Here is a 16,192-nt window from a genome sequence, read left to right as displayed (position 1 = left end):
TTGATGGGGCATTGCCTTCTCTCATGGAGCACCTGTGGTTGCAACCTGGTCTCAGAGCATTTCAAATGATTCTATATGTAAATCTGGGATAATCCATATGTTACGTTTGGTATGGTATGTGTTGATTGGTAGATGTTCATTACCCATTTCGTATGATATTACGAATTACAATTCGTATTAAATGTTCAGAATTTGCAAAACATACAATATATTAGGATTTTACAAAACGTGTAATATTTTGCGAATTCTAGTTAGGTGGCTAATGTTAGCTAGCTCGCTAACATTAGCTAGGTTAGAGGTTAGGGTTAGGGTTAAGTTTATGAGTTAGGTTAAAGGGTTAAGGTTAGGGTTAGGTTTAGGGGAAGATTAGCTAAAAGGTTTGTTAGAGTTACGTGAAAGGTTAGCTAAACGTGAAGGGTTTGCTTAAAGGGTTAAGGTTAGGCTTAGGGGAAGTTCTGGATAACATGCTAAGTAGTTGCAAAGTAGCTAAAAAGTAGTAAGTAGTTGAAAAGTTGCTGAAGTTGTCCGTGATGAGATTTGAACTCGCAATCTTTGCTAGATGTTTGTGTTATACGCCCACCCATCCTGACCAACCACCCTTCTTAAGTAACCATCTGTCTTATGTAACCATACCAAATGTAACCTATCATACTAAATGGTGTGTCTCGAATTTACGTACAGAATATTATGAAATGCTCTGAGACCAGGTTGGTGCTTGGATCTGTCTGTAGTGTGGTCTGGACAGTCAACTGTGATGACCAGAGTCTATGTTTACATGGTGGATGAGTTCCAGTGCTAGGATTGATGGGATTATGAGCGGGGTGGTGACGGCCGGTAGTGACTAGCAGCCGCTGTTCCGCCGTGCGTAGGCCGCTCCGCCGATATGGTACTCCATCTCCTGGAAGGTGAGGTTGGGCACGGTGATGGCAGAAGGCCCCTTTTCCTTGAAGCCTGCCTTCTGGTAGAAGGGCACCAGGAACTCCTCGCAGACCAGCAGGGCCCTCCGGAGGCCTGGCACACATCGCAGGTACTGCAGGTAGCGCCACAGCAGGATGGAACCTTTACCCTGCTGGCGAGCGTGGCGGTGCACAGACAGCACATGGATGTGCACTGCCGAGGTTTCTGGGACATGCTGGGTCATGGCCTCCTGGGAAAGGCAAAGGTAGGGTTAATGACCAGGTATGATCAGAGTAAAAAACATGTATTTTATTGATGGTTACCTTTCAGATTATGAAATAAATATTGATGTTTTTTGGGGGGCAAAACAATTCCAAATATGCAATGGAGGTAGCTCTGTAAATTGTGGTGTCTGTCTCACCTGCTCCAGTCTCTCTTTGCCCCAGCCTGAGCCGATGATGAACGCCACCAGCTGGCCCTCTTCAAACCAGCCCAGGGAGAGCTCCGGACACTGACTTAGGAAGTTCAGCACCTCGTCAAGAGTGAGTGGACACTCGCCAGACACAGAGACGAATGCTGGTGGGAGGAAAGACGAGACACACGGTCAGTCAGTCAGTCAGTCAGTGAGCAGATGAAGCATCTTGGAAGATTAGCAAACAAACCAGGGATTACAGGCTGCTTCCTCTCTTATCACAGTTTATTGATGTCATTCACAATCCATTTTTTGGGACAAAAATCTGTGATTAACACACATTTGGTGGTATTAAGGCATTGTTTAGTTTCCTGAGTTATTTATATTGTGGAGACTGACAGCTATTGTCATTATGTGTTAGAAATGATAAGATAAATGTGCATTTTGTTAAGACCCAAAAGCCTCTCTAGTCCAACAAATCCTTTACAATCCACATGTTCTGAGTAACCAGTAGAATCTGGAGATACTCTTACCTTCTCTCTCGATCTCGAACACGCTGATGGCGTCCTGTGGGGTCAGGTTTCTGAACTCGCTGGCGGGGAGCGTGTGGCGTCTCTGGGTTCGCGGAATGACCCCACCAACCGGGGTCTTCGTGTAGAAGGGCTTGAGGAACGGAGAGCGGCTGACCTGATGTGTCATGATGGTCAGTTACTGGGCTGATGAATAAAAACGATGAAATACTCTCTGTGCTGTCTTTACAAGTATAGCAGCTCTCTTTCCAGTCTTCTGTTGTAGATAATACTGTAGATATTTTCTTGGTTAGATGTTGGTTTCCTCTTGACCGGTTTTTTGTTCCAGAGTGGTTTGATGATGATAATAGTCTTTGAATCCAACACTAAAAACACATCTGAGGTTAACTTGCTCTGTGCTTTCTATCTGCCTGTCTGTCTCTGTCAACTGACTAGTCTTTCTCCTCACCAGTAGAATAGTACCTGTCCTTTTGTCTCAACACATCCACTGCAAGCTCTTACCCTCCCTGATCTCCTTCTCTTGCTATCTCTCTCTTTCATTATCCCTCTTTCATGCACTCTCTCTCTTATTGGCCCATCCCCTGATCTGTCAAAGTGGTCATTCCAAAGAGGGGATCACTGTCTGGGCACGTAAGGTGGACAATTCACCAAATCTGGTGACAAGCATGTTTATGCATAGCAGTGTCTGGGAGGAAACCATTGAACTCTGTGATATACATTATGTTAGTGATTGATTGATTCATTCTCTTCAGTCTTCATTTTGTTCAGGGTTTTCTTAGAAAACTCAATTGAAGGCCAGTTTTTAATATATTCTCCCTTTCATTGTATTGTTATTAAATCCATTCACAAAGAAATCCATCAAGTTCACAGTTCACACTTTCAAGCCCCATACTGTATGTAAGGGCTCCTTATATCACCATTATATGATATACTAAAACATGATTAGTGAAACGTCTGTGTAGGCTTAAAGAGTTCTGAAGCCTTCATTTAGCTTTAGAAGTTAAAGCTCAAAGTGTGACCAAGATCACCAAGGTTTTTTTTCTCTCACATCGATGATGTCATTTTGGCACGCTAACGTCAGCGCCCACGTCGCCTTTTCTGGACGGCTCTCATGTGCCGGCCTCGTGCTACGTTTGTATGTCGTGGATCTGGTCCAGGGTATGTGCACGTAGCAAAGCTAGCCGATATACTGTAGCTCACATTGTGTTGACACGTGGGGCCCTTGGGGATGTGTTTTGGAGACGGTGGTGGAAAGGGCTGTAGCGTGGCTTCTGGCTTACTGGCGTGATAGGCATGTGTGTGCAGTTCCAAGGGCATGTGGGCTTTCACTGTAACAAACCCAGAGAGAAAGAGAGAGGGAGATTTGGGTGGATTGCTGTAAGGCTGATTTCATGGCTTAGAGGTTTACCTGCTAATTAATGAGAATGAAAGCAGCCTGTTTGCTGGGCTGCCTGGAGGAGAGTAAACCTGTTTATATCTACTGGGCCTGGAGGAACGGGGTAGGATGAGTAGGTTACAGAACGACTACTCTTGATGTCACCAGACAAAATAACAGATTTGTAGTCAAATAAAGTAATATGATCATATATGATCATGTCATTTATGTAGCACTATGCTAGTTATTTCTGGTGATCATTTATGTAGCACTATGCTAGTTATTTCTGGTGATCATTTATGTAGCACTATGCTAGTTATTTCTGGTGATCATTTATGTAGCACTATGCTAGTTATTTCTGGTGATCATTTATGTAGCACTATGCTAGTTATTTCTGGTGATCATTTATGTAGCACTATGCTAGTTATTTCTGGTGATCATTTATGTAGCACTATGCTAGTTATTTCTGGTGATCATTTATGGAGCACTATGCTAGTTATTTATGGTGATCATTTATGTAGCACTATGCTAATTATTTATGGTGATCATTTATGTAGCACTATGCTAATTATTTATGGTGATCATTTACAGTTGAAGTCGGAAGTTTACATACACTTAGGTTGGAGTCATTAAAACTTGTTTTTCAAGCACTCACACTCACACATACATTTCTTGTTAACAAAATATAGTTTTGGCAAGTCGATTAGGACATCTATTTTGTGCATGACACAAGTACTTTTTCCAGAGGCGAAAGAAACGCACACCTATTTAGGCGAGGTGCTGGCTAGCGGAGTGGAACAAAAAAACTAAGGTGCTCAGATGTCCAACGTTTTGACAGACAAGCTGTCTTCATCAGAGTACAAGTCATTTTTCCAACAATTGTTTACAGATGGATTATTTCACTTATAATTCACTGTATCACAATTCCAGTTGGTCAGAAGTTTACAAACACTAAGTTGACTGTGCCTTTAAACAGCTTGGAAAATTCCAGAAAATTATGTCATGGCTTTAGAAGCTTCTGATAGGCTAATTGACTTTGTTTGAGTCAATTGGAGGTGTACCTGTGGATGTATTTCAAGGCCTACCTTCAAACGCAGTGCCTCTATGCTTGACATCATGGGAAAATCTAAAGAAATCAGCCAAGACCTCAGAAAAAACATTGTAGACCACCACAAGTCTGGTTCATCCTTGGGAGCAATTTCCAAATGCCTGAAGGTACCACGTTCATCTGTACAAACAATAGTATGCAAGTATAAACACCATGGGACCACGCAGCCGTCATACCGCTCAGGAAGGAGACGCGTTCTGTCTACTAGAGATGAATGTACTTTGGTGTGAAAAGTGCAAATCAATCACAGAACAACATCAAAGGAACTTGTGAAGATGCTGGAGGAAACAGGTACAAAAGTATTTATATCCACAGTAAAACGAGTCCTATATCGACATAACCTGAAAGAGGCTCCAAGACGCTTGCAAGCCGAAGAACACCTTCCCAACCGCAAAGCAAGGGGGTGGCAGCATCATGTTGTGGGGGTGCTTTGCTGCAGGAGGGACTGGTGCGCTTCACAAAATAGATGGCATCATGAGGTAGGAAAATTATGTGGATATATTGAAGCAACATCTCAAGACATCAGTCAGGAAGTTAAAGCTTGTTCACAATTGGGTCTTCCAAATGGACAATGACCCCAAGCATACTTCCAAAGTTGTGGCAAAATGGCCTAAGGACAACAAAGTCAAGGTTTTGGAGTGGCTGTCACAAAGCCCTGACCTCAATCCTATAGAAAATTTGTGAGCAGAACTGAAAAAGTGTGTGCGAGCAAGGAGGCCTACAAACTTGACACCGTTACACCAGCTCTGTCAGGAGGAATGGGCCAAAATTCACCCAACTTATTGTGGGAAGCTTGTGGAAGGCTACCCGAAACGTTTGACCCAAGTTAAACAACTTAAAGGCTACCAAATACTAATTGAGTGTATGTAAACTTCTGACCCACTGGGAATGTGATGAAAGAAATAAAAGCTGAAATACATCATTCTCTCTCATTCTTAAAATAAAGTGGCGATCCTAACTGACCTAAGACAGGGAATTTGTACTCGGATTAAATGTCAGGAATTGTGAAAAACTGAGTTTAAATGTATTTGACTAAGGTGCATGTAAACTTCCGACTTCAACTGTTTGTAGCACTATGCTAGTTATTTATGGTGATCATTTATGTGATATATATTTTGTGCTGTATCCAGCTAATCCACATGTAGAATATTATATTTTCTTTTTATGGAGTAATTGATAATTTTACTGTTACATTTCTACCAGGGCCATCTGTAAGGTGCATCATTGTCCGTTGGTTTCTAAATATTGAGGCTGCCAGATGAATTGTTAGATGGCAGCATTTCTTCACATAGTGACTGAAATGGACATTAATCCCCAAAACAATCTTCCTTGAGTAGTTTACAGCCAATAAGATTATGAGAAAGCTAAATAATGTCATGCCGCCCATTCCTTATCAGTTATTAGTATAGCCTTTCATTACTTGTCATAATGTTTACATTAAGATGAGATTGTAGACAACAAGACAACTTTGCCCACGTCAACATTACTTAAAAAAAAAAAAGATAACCAACCCCCCCGCCATAGCCTTATCCACACAGGCTTAGCAAAGCCATAATAGCTTTAACACCACTGAATGTGGAGTAACTCGTCTCTGTAGACCACTGTTCTACCAAAAAGCGTTGTCTGTAGGATTACTTTAGAAACGGATGGTGAAATCTCTATTTCCAGCCAACAGCTGCGTCTTTCCAAGACAATCACAATGAGAAAATCCCCACTTGTTGGGCTTACTGAATATTAGGCCTAAAGCGTATGCACGGATTCTGTTTTTTTATGATGGCGTGATTTTTTTGGGATCCACCTAAAGCTCTTGTCTTCCTAATCTCACTAGTTTGCTTGAAAAGGAAAAAGGAGAGGAGAGTAGGGTCTCACTGTTGTTGTCAGGAAGGTAATTATCTCAAGGAGCACTCAAACCTCTGAGCTGCAGCTTCTAGCCACTCTAAATGAGAGTTGAGGAGGAAATTATGCTGTGGTGACGTGCAATGGTGGTTTGGGAGGGCATATCAGGTTCTCACCTCCTATATGTTTTCCATGTAGCATCATGTCCTTGTTTGTTAGTGTTCAATGTTTTGAATTACACTCAGATTGAGTTGGTTGAGTTTATTTTATTTTTACAGGGACAGTGCACATTAATCAACGTTTCAGTAAAAGTGCCGGTTTTAGCCAGCCGGCTAATTTTCAACCGCAGTCCCTGGGCAGATATAAGACTCCATCTTACAAAGTTGTTGACGAATATCATTATATTCCTAAATACTTTGATAACCTAAAATCATGGATCACTGGATCAGGATGTGACAATACTTTCAAGAAGTAATGACAGAATAATAAGAACACTGTAATGTAGTGTCACAGAATGTTCTGTGTGTTTGTGTGTGTGTATGTGTGTGTGAATTTGTGTGTGTACACTACCGTTCAAAAGTTTGGGGTCACTTAGAAATGTTTTTGAAATAACATCAAATTGATCAGAAATACAGTGTAAACGTTGTAAATGACTATTGAGGCTGGAAACGGCAGATTTTTCATGGAATATCTACATAGGCGTACAGAAGTCCATTATCAGCAACCATCACTCCTGTGTTCCAATGGCACGTTGTGTTAGCTAATCCAAGTTTAGCATTTTAAAAGGCTAATTGATCATTGGAAAACCCTTTTGCAATTATGTTAGCACAGCTGAAAACGGTTGTGCTGATTTAAAGAAGCAATAAAACGTGCCTTCTTTAGACTAGTTGAGTATCTGGAGCATCAGCATTTGTGGGTTCAATTGCAGGCTCAAAATGGCCAGAAACAAAGACCTTCTGAAACTTGTCAGTATTTTCTTTTTCTGAGAAATGAAGGCTATTCCATGCGAGGAATTTCCAAGAAACTGAAGATCTGGTACAATGCTGTGTACTACTCCCTTCACAGAACAGCGCAAACTGGCTCTAACCAGAATAGAAAGAGGACTGGGAGGCCCCGGTGCACAACTGAGCAAGAGGACAAGTACATTAAAGTGTCTAGTTTGAGAAACAGACACCAGTCTCAACGTCAAAAGTGAAGAAGCGACTCCGGGATGCCGACCTTCTAGGCAGAGTTCCTCTGTCCAGTGTCTGTGTTCTTTTGCCCATCTTAATCTTTTCTTTTTATTGGCCAGTCTGAGATATGGCTTTTTCTTTGCAGCTCTGCCTAGGCCAGCATCACGGAGTCGCCTATTCACTGTTGACGTTGAGACTGATGTTTTGCGGGTACTATTGAAGTTGCCAGTTGAGGACTTGTGCAGCGTCTTTTTCTCAAACTAGACACTCTAATGTACTTGTCCTCTTGCTCAGTTGTGATCAATTAGCCTTTTAAAATGATCAACTTGGATAAGCTAACACAACGTGCCATTGGAACACAGGAGTGATGGTTGCTGATAATGGTCCTCTGCACGCCTATGTAGATATTCCATAAAAAATCAGCCGTTTCCAGCCTCAATAGTTATTTACAACATTAACAATGTCTGCACTGTATTTCTGATCAATTTGATGTTATTTTAAAGGACAACATTTTTTCTTTTCTTTCAAGAACAAGGACATTTCTAAGTGACCCCAAACTTTTGAACGGTGGTGTATGTGTGCACATGCATGCATGCATGTGTATCAGTGTGTCTGCAAATGGAATTGGTTCTTGAGCTGTACTGGCAGTCAGCTTAATGAGGTTAGTGGGTGAGGTTGGCACAGTGTGCCAGACTGTTTTAATCTGTACCGACCTGCTGCCTGCTCAGGCACATCCAGAGGATCACCCATCCTCTGACAGCGTAGTCTCATAACACTTTTACCCTTCTGTGCTGGGAGATTACGCTAGCTGGTTATGAGGCTAGTAGCTCTACTTGGCCTAACAAATGACACAGAGACTGGGCTACAGGTCAACACCAATGGGAAAAGGAAGGATGGATGGCTGAAATCCAGGGGTAAATATGGTCTGAGTCCTCCTAAATGAGTTCGGCTTAGGGTTGAGCCAGGGTGTGGACATGAAGCTAGGGTTAAGGAATCCGCATACATAATATAGGTTTGGTTTGCTCCTAGCAGAACTTGGCAAGGCGAAACGACCGTCTGTGCTCTCATACTCCCTAAAGACCATCGCTTGAAAAACAAGAAAAAAGCATTTGTCCATCCTGAGTCACCGTAGCAACAACATAGCCAGAAATACTTCCTCAAAATAGTCAGAATTAATCTAAAATAACTCAAGAAATCTGTCATTAATTTTGACGTTTTTGGTGAGGTGATCTTAGTCACGCAATTTTACATTTAACTAAGATGTTTGGTGCAGTATTTCTCAAGTGAAAAAATGCATGAAACCTGGTCGTCTCTCGTTGAATGAGAACAAACTCTTCATGTTCCCACTCCTACTAGGAGTAGTACTGTTGACCAATCACAGACTAAGGGGCATAGACATCGGCTACCGAACTTCGACTTGCCTCAATAATATTTTTGGCTAAAGACCAAAACTAACAAAAAATATATAATATATGCACAAACTGTTTTGACTGGGAAGCACAAACTGTTTTGACTGGGAAGCACAAACTGTTTTGACTGGGAAGCACAAACTGTTTTGACTGGGATACACAAACTGTTTTGACTGGGAAGCACAAACTGTTTTGACTGGGAAGCACAAACTGTTTTGACTGGGAAGCACAAACTGTTTTGACTGGGAAGCACAAACTGTTTTGACTGGGAAGCACAAACTGTTTTGACTGGGAAGAACAAACTGTTTTGACTGGGAAGCACAAACTGTTTTGACTGGGATACACAAACTGTTTTGACTGGGAAGCACAAACTGTTTTGACTGGGATACACAAACTGTTTTGACTGGGAAGCACAAACTGTTTTGACTGGGAAGCTCAAACTGTTTTGACTGGGATACACAAACTGTTTTGACTGGGATACACAAACTGTTTTGACTGGGAAGCATACGGTAAGCTTTAGGGTTAGGGTTGAAACGGAGTGTGGACATGAAGATAGAGTTAGGGTTGAGGTTAGGGTTAGTTGATTGTCTTGGGGAGGGACCTGGCCTTGCACTTGCTGACTGACTGACCTTGTAACTTGACGTAGTCCATAGCCAATCCCGGCAAGTGTCCAGTGAGAGACACTCTCCTCTTTGTGCTTAGAGACAGTTATCCAGTATCCAGTTTGATGCATAACAGAAACCACACAATGTCATACTTGGACTAATGAAGGGAGGGAGTATGAGGGCTTGAAAATACGTAATATACAGTGAGTGTAAAAAACATTAAGAACACCTGCTCTTTCCATGACATAGACTGACCAGGTGAATCCAGGCTATGATTCCTTATTGATGTCACAAAATCCACTTCAATCAGGGTAGATGAAGGGGAGGAGACAGGTTAAAGAAGGATTTTTAAGCCTTGAGACAATTGAGACGTGGATTGTGTATGTGTGCCATTCAGAGGGTGAATCGGCAAGACAAAAGATGTGTCTTTGAACGGGGTATGGTAGTAGGTGCCAGGCCCACCGGTTTGAGTCTGTCTAGAACTGTAATGCTGATGGGTTTTTCATGCTCAACAGTGTCCCGTGTGTATCAAGAATGGTCCACCACCCAAAGGACATCCAGCCAATTTGACACAACTGTGGGAAGCATTAGAGTCAACATGGGCCAACATCCCTGTGGAACACCTTTCAACGCCATGTAGAGTCCATGCCCCCGCAAACTGTTCTGAGGGCAAAGGGTGCAACTCAGTATTAGGAAGGTGTTCTTAATGTTTTGTACACTCAGTGTATACAGGATATTATGAGTAAGGACTCCGCTCCTCATACTGGCCTGAGCTACACTTAGAGGATGCAGAGGTGAATCATAGCTGAACATGGATCTTACTCTGAGATTGGAGAAATTGTGCCAACTGGACACAGACTTCAGTTCAATGTCTAGTTTTACATTTGGTTGAGTTTTTAACTAACGTGAATTCAACGTGAAATCAGCCAAAAAGAACACCTTTTCATTGGATTTTGGTTGAAAAGTTGGGTGGAAAAACCAGCCCAGAAATCTCCTTACGTTGATAACTTTTTTTCAAATCCAATCAATTTTCCACTTTGATTCAATGTCATCGCATTGAATTTTGGGTTGAAATGACGTGGAAACAACGTTGATTCAACCAGTTTTCGCCCAGTGGGTAGATACTCCAAAAAATCACATAATGTCGATAAAGATCTGTATCACCCCTTGCACACCTGATATGGGCAAAATAATACCTAACGTGACCAATCCATTGACTCAAGAACAATTGCAGCGTATTATTATTACAGGTGTTTCACTAGTTCCTGTTTGGAATGTATGTGCCTGAACTGTCTAATCAGTAATCAACACTCAGTCAGAGCATGTACGGGCTTGCTGTGGTAGCAGGTGTGCTTCAGAAGTATAGGTCATTCACATCAACACATAATGGACAGTGAGACAAGTAGTTATTAGTCCTTATCCATGGTGCACAATTATGCGTCTCAGCGGGTTCTTGCCTAACATACTGGTCTACTCAAACATGACGCCTGTTTTTGGAAGCCGGCTGCAGTTCTGATGTGCATCATCGGTTCTCAGTAAATGTGTCCGTATGTTATTTATTGACAGCCCGTCGTTTACAATGCATTTTGTTCCGGTTTTTAATGCAAGGACCATATTTACTCATCTGCCGTTGGTTATACTGCAGTTTCCCCACTAGAGGTCGCCTCGGGGGTTATAGAATTAAAGTGTTTAGAATGATCTGTACAGGGCTATTCTAGAAATGATACATGCTATATTCACAATATTTAGGAATAATAAAAGGAACTGTCAAGGTTGTTCATGATCCAATCTTCTATTATCAGTTGAAAGGCCACCAGTGTTGACCCAGGGCCGCCTCCACCTCAAGCCCAGACTTGCAACATTGGCGAACAGTGTCCCTTGTCCAAGTAACTATACGTTCCAGACCTATCATATTACCCCTCTGGTTATTTTTGGTATATTGTCATACAAGACCGCACCAAACATTTCACAGTATCCACGTCAGTCCTGGCCTGTCTCTTCTTCCAACAGACACATATTCTGGTGTAAACTATCAAATGAATTTGTACCGTGCAGTATTTCTATAACAACATTAGTATTATGAAGACCTATTTCTTAAACATGCTGTAAGGGTTGCTCCTCTTCTTCTTTCACATATGTATTACATGTTGACTATAAAAGCGTCATAGTCTAAAATGAAGGACCGGACATTAGACATCAAGTTAAGGACATACAGGGTCATTTTGTAGACGATAGTGACCTTGACCAGACAGGGAGGAGAGGAGGGCTATATAGGGACACTCCTGTTGTCATGGTAAAATGGCTCTCAGGAAACTGGACAGCAATAAAGAGATAGTCAAATGGAGATGAGAGGAAGCGTATAACAGAGAGACCACACTTTGTGAATTCTATTAGCATATTTCAGGTTTATAGGTTTATAGGTTTATTGTGTGGTTGATGTGTAGAAGACGAAGTATAATCGAAGTAAACACACACAGGCTTATGTCACCTACTTGCAACCATGAGTACCAGAAGGCCAGTTTTATGGAGACCATCAGCAGGAGGCACTGTGAAACCTGCATGACCCGGCAATGTCTCAATCAGTCCCTCTAGTACATTATTAGTCTAACGCAGGTGCATAACAAATAGCTTCAGTTACTCTAGGTCCAATATAACTTTGGAGCAGAAAAGCAAGATCTTATTGACAGTACGGTTCATTGATTATGATCTGACATGGGGTTCAACATTCTTGTTACAGTGTTCACCTTTTTGTCCATTCCAATTCTGTACACAGATTCAGTCATATCCAAGTAAACACGTTACAGATGGGATGGACCATCTGAGCTGTTAACTTGAGCTTGCGGTTGACCAATGGGAGGTTAGCATGGTCCTTTTGGAGTGCCAACACCTGCTGAGAGAGAGAGAGAGAGAGAGAGAGAGAGCGAGAGAGAGCGAGAGAGAGAGAGAGAGAGAGAGAGAGAGAGAGAGAGAGAGAGAGAGAGAGAGAGAGAGAGAGAGAGAGAGAGAGAGAGAGAGAGAATAGTTGGTGCTGTGACATAAGAAAGGGGGGGCATCTTAAGTGCAGACAGGTTGATTGTGTAGTGTAATATATGTCCTTGTGACTGAAATCTGTTTGTGCTCTCTGGAAGACAGTATCAAAATGTCAAAAATGAAAGTCTGTTGGAATAAGGCATTCATACTAGGCTTTACACATACTTTCACCAAGCACTACTACTTCAAAATGACTTTTCCAGTCTGTGGTGATGAGGGAGATCTTGGCTGATGTAAATGTGCTTGTTACATTTTTTTATTTCACCTTTATTTAACCAGGTAGGCCAGTTGAGAACAAGTTCTCATTTACAACTGCGACCTGGCCAAGATAAAGCAAAGCAGTGTACACAAACAACAACACAGAGTTACACATGGAATAAACAAACGTACAAGAAAGAAAAAAGTATATGTACAGTGTGTGCAAATGGCGTAAACATCACCAATACTTGCACACAATGTTCTTCACCCTGTCTATTTAGGTCAGAATGGTCTCCAGGTATCTCTCTCCCTCTCTTTCCCATTGCTACCACCTAGTGCAGCATTAAGGAGAGCATAGCCACAAGTTATCCCATCTCTCCCTCAGCTCTCTCATTAAGCAGCTGCCTAATGAGCTCTGGCCCCTAGGGACTCCCAGCGTCCCCCGGTCCCTGATACCCCTTCCTGAGATACCAGCCATGCTCCTACCCACAGTGTAGCTTCTTCTCTCTGAGGTCTCACGCCGTCGTCTGGTTTTAGATGAAAAAGAGCCTTCTGACTCTAATATTTGACAGTGCAGTAATTCGTCAAGAGTGATCAACGATAGCTTTTTATAACATTGCTGTCCAACAGGATAAGGTGTATATCTGTTTTTCTGTGAAAATGTACATTTGTCTGATTAATGCACTTTAACACTTGCAATATGCCTGCTTTCATCAGGTGTTAAGTATGATGACGGCTTACTGTGTGTGCTCTGCGTGTGTACATGTGCGAGATAACGGCCCATAATGGGTCTGCCACCATAGACCTATGCCTCCCAAAGCAGGGAAGGAGAAAACCCAGGAGAAGGATTGTGTTCCACTGTTGATCCAGCATGAATATTTAAAGTAGCGCTGATGGAGAGGAGAGGGTACCCTTCTCTCTCCTGGAGGAACTGAGGCTTCTGGGAGCTGCACACACAGCACGCACTTCCCTGCTGGGCCTCATGGCCAATCACAATAGGCAGGCAGACGTACTGCATGTTAGATCAACAGTCTGCCGGGGACAGGTGGAGTCCCAGCTACAGTAATTACATCGCTTTTAATGAATCCCACTGATCTATTCTGCAAGAGAGGCCACCGTTGGCCGTATCTTGATCATTGGTGTTACGGACTGGTGTGTGGCTTTTTACATCTTTTGTTTGCCTCTATCATTTCTGCAATGTATTAAAATCTGCGTGATTGTACATTTAGAATGTTGTTGTTATTGGTTGAGAAGTGTTCCACAATATGAGCTTTGTTATTCAGTATATATACAGTATAGTCCGGTTAAAAATGTTTTGTGAATGCCAGTTACATAAAACATTTTCAAAAGCAGAATAGTCCTTCCAGGAAGTAATTCTAATCTTTAAACAGGTCTGCTTTTACTGGCTGATTCATGTTAGGCACTTGTTCTTTTGATTGGTCAGTATTGACTACTGATTGTTAGTCTGATTAGTAAAAGAGAGAGATTATTGTGTTGAGTATGATGATGTCCTAAGAAGAAAGCAGGTGAGAGAGATTCTGCTCCCATCACATCTACCTCCAGCATACATACACACATCCATCCATCCAGACAGCTGATTAGGGGAGCTCCCAGTGCGGTCATCTGGCCCCAGGCCTTGGGAAGGGAGGAAGGTGTAGTGTTACCCTGTATTAACCAGTTAGCTGGCCCAGGGAGCCAGATGCCAGGCTTCATGAAACAAGGAGCAGCTAATCAAGTAAGACTCTCTTCAAGACCCAGACAATCCCTGCAATGTAAACCCACCTTCTTATTCATCAGGAGAGCTGTGAGGTGAGGGAAATAGAAAAGAGGACTGAGCATCTGCGCTTACACACACACAGCACACAACTCAAATTAACACATTAATTTATTGGTGACTACAATGACGTGGCAGAAAATACTTTCTTATAATGAACGAGAGATTTGCGAGAGCTAATTCCTGAGTGGCGCAGTGGTCTAAGGCACTGCATCTCAGTGCTAGAGGCGTCACTACAGACGTTGAATCCAGGCTGTATCACAACCGGCTGTGATTGGGAGTCCCATAGGGCGGCGCACAATTGGCCCAGCGTCATCCGGGTTTGGCCGGTGTAGGCCGTCATAGTAAATTAGAATTTGTTCTTAACTGACTTGCCTAGTTAAATAAAGGATAAAGAATAATAATTCAACATGCTGTGTTCAGGGGATGCAAGTTATTGAAGGACCCACCTCTCCACCACTCATTCCCTTCTTTCTTCGGTCTGGTCTGGAGTGGAGGCTGTTGTTTGGTATTCATTATTGATGATAATCCACATTCCCCATAGGGATAGAGCAGACTCACAGCAGGTGGAGGTGGGGCACTTAACCCTAATTGCTCCTGTAAGTCACTCTGGATAAGAGCATCTGCTAAATGACTAAAATGTAACATAAATGATGATGACTAAGGATCACCTGACCAGAGGTTCTCAAACAGACGTAAAGATGATGTTTCACCCCCAGCCTGTCACCTCACCTTGGGCTGCAAGATTCTCTGACATAATGCTGCTCTAATTGGACCCCTCTTTTGTTTTGACATCAATGGTCAGATATCCTGCTGATGCACTGAGATTGGGAGATGTTCAAACTGGACTATCTATAGGGCCAAGGATGAGACCAAATCTAGTCAGACCAAATCTAAAGGACACAATCCTTTCACCCCCTTTCTCAGAGGGGCCCAAGTTAATTACAGCCTCAACAGGAGAACTATCTGACAGATCTGGGACCTCTGACCTTTACCTTGCTGCCCATCAAAGCCAGAGTGCACACTGCATGACCCCAGCTTTGTGTTGGTGTATACACAGAGAGATCTAGAACATAGTTATATTAAAAATGGCATTAAGCCCATGCTGTGGTTTTATTTTATGTCCGGAGTCCTCAGGGGTGAGACATGCTCCCGCTACCGTTTCATAAAAATAATCAACTGCTTTCTGAACTTGTGAACCACCACTGCAGGACACCACAGAGGCACTTCCACGTTCCTGGGTGAATAATAGAACAGGAATGCCACTACTTTACCACAACAGATTGGGCCTATTTAGTTCCCTTCACAATAAAGAGATGCTGTTTGGGAATTAAGTGGTTTATTCATGGGGGTTATCATTCCAGCATTCCAAGTTCATTCCTTGTATTGTTCCTTTCACACACATGCATCCTTCTACCTTCTCCTTAAATGTACTTGAAAAGTTGAAACCTGCCTCTGTTCTCATTACACTCACGATTTGAGTGGAGAAAAAACAAGTTACTGTAGTACATACTACAGTTTTCTTTTTACTACCGTATTTATACTATAGTTAACTGTAAATACCACAGAATTCACTGTAGTGTTTTTGCACAAAACACTACAGTGAATACTACAGTAAAGTCGACAAAATACTTCGGTGAATACTATAGTATTTATACCATAATATAGACAAAGACAGAACAGAATGTTTAGAAACTATGTGGTATAGATACAGTAAAGAGGTCAATGGAACTCGACCAAAACAATGGAAATGCCATGTAAACGCGTAGCGGAAAGATGCCATGGAGGAAAAAGCCTGAATCTCCTCATTGCCCCCCAGCAAAATGTGCCTACATTTTAGTCTATT

The 16,192-nt window shown here is 42.3% G+C and overlaps 1 protein-coding gene across 1 annotated transcript; it reads right to left on the bottom strand.

The window, feature by feature from the left end:
* Positions 1–841: 841 nt before the first annotated feature.
* LOC120034461 (serotonin N-acetyltransferase-like) lies at positions 842–2,011 on the bottom strand. Its single transcript, XM_038981030.1, has 3 exons — positions 1,843–2,011; positions 1,319–1,473; positions 842–1,147 (listed from the first exon to the last, which is right to left on the bottom strand). Exons 1-3 carry the CDS (start codon positions 2,006–2,008, stop codon positions 842–844), a joined length of 627 nt encoding a protein of 208 aa, XP_038836958.1. The 5' UTR covers positions 2,009–2,011.
* Positions 2,012–16,192: the final 14,181 nt, after the last annotated feature.

The sequence above is a fragment of the Salvelinus namaycush genome, chromosome 41, assembly GCF_016432855.1.
Source record: "Salvelinus namaycush isolate Seneca chromosome 41, SaNama_1.0, whole genome shotgun sequence".
NCBI lineage: Eukaryota > Metazoa > Chordata > Actinopteri > Salmoniformes > Salmonidae > Salvelinus > Salvelinus namaycush.
Note: the sequence above shows the minus strand (reverse complement) of the source record. Positions and strands in the feature narration are given on the sequence as shown.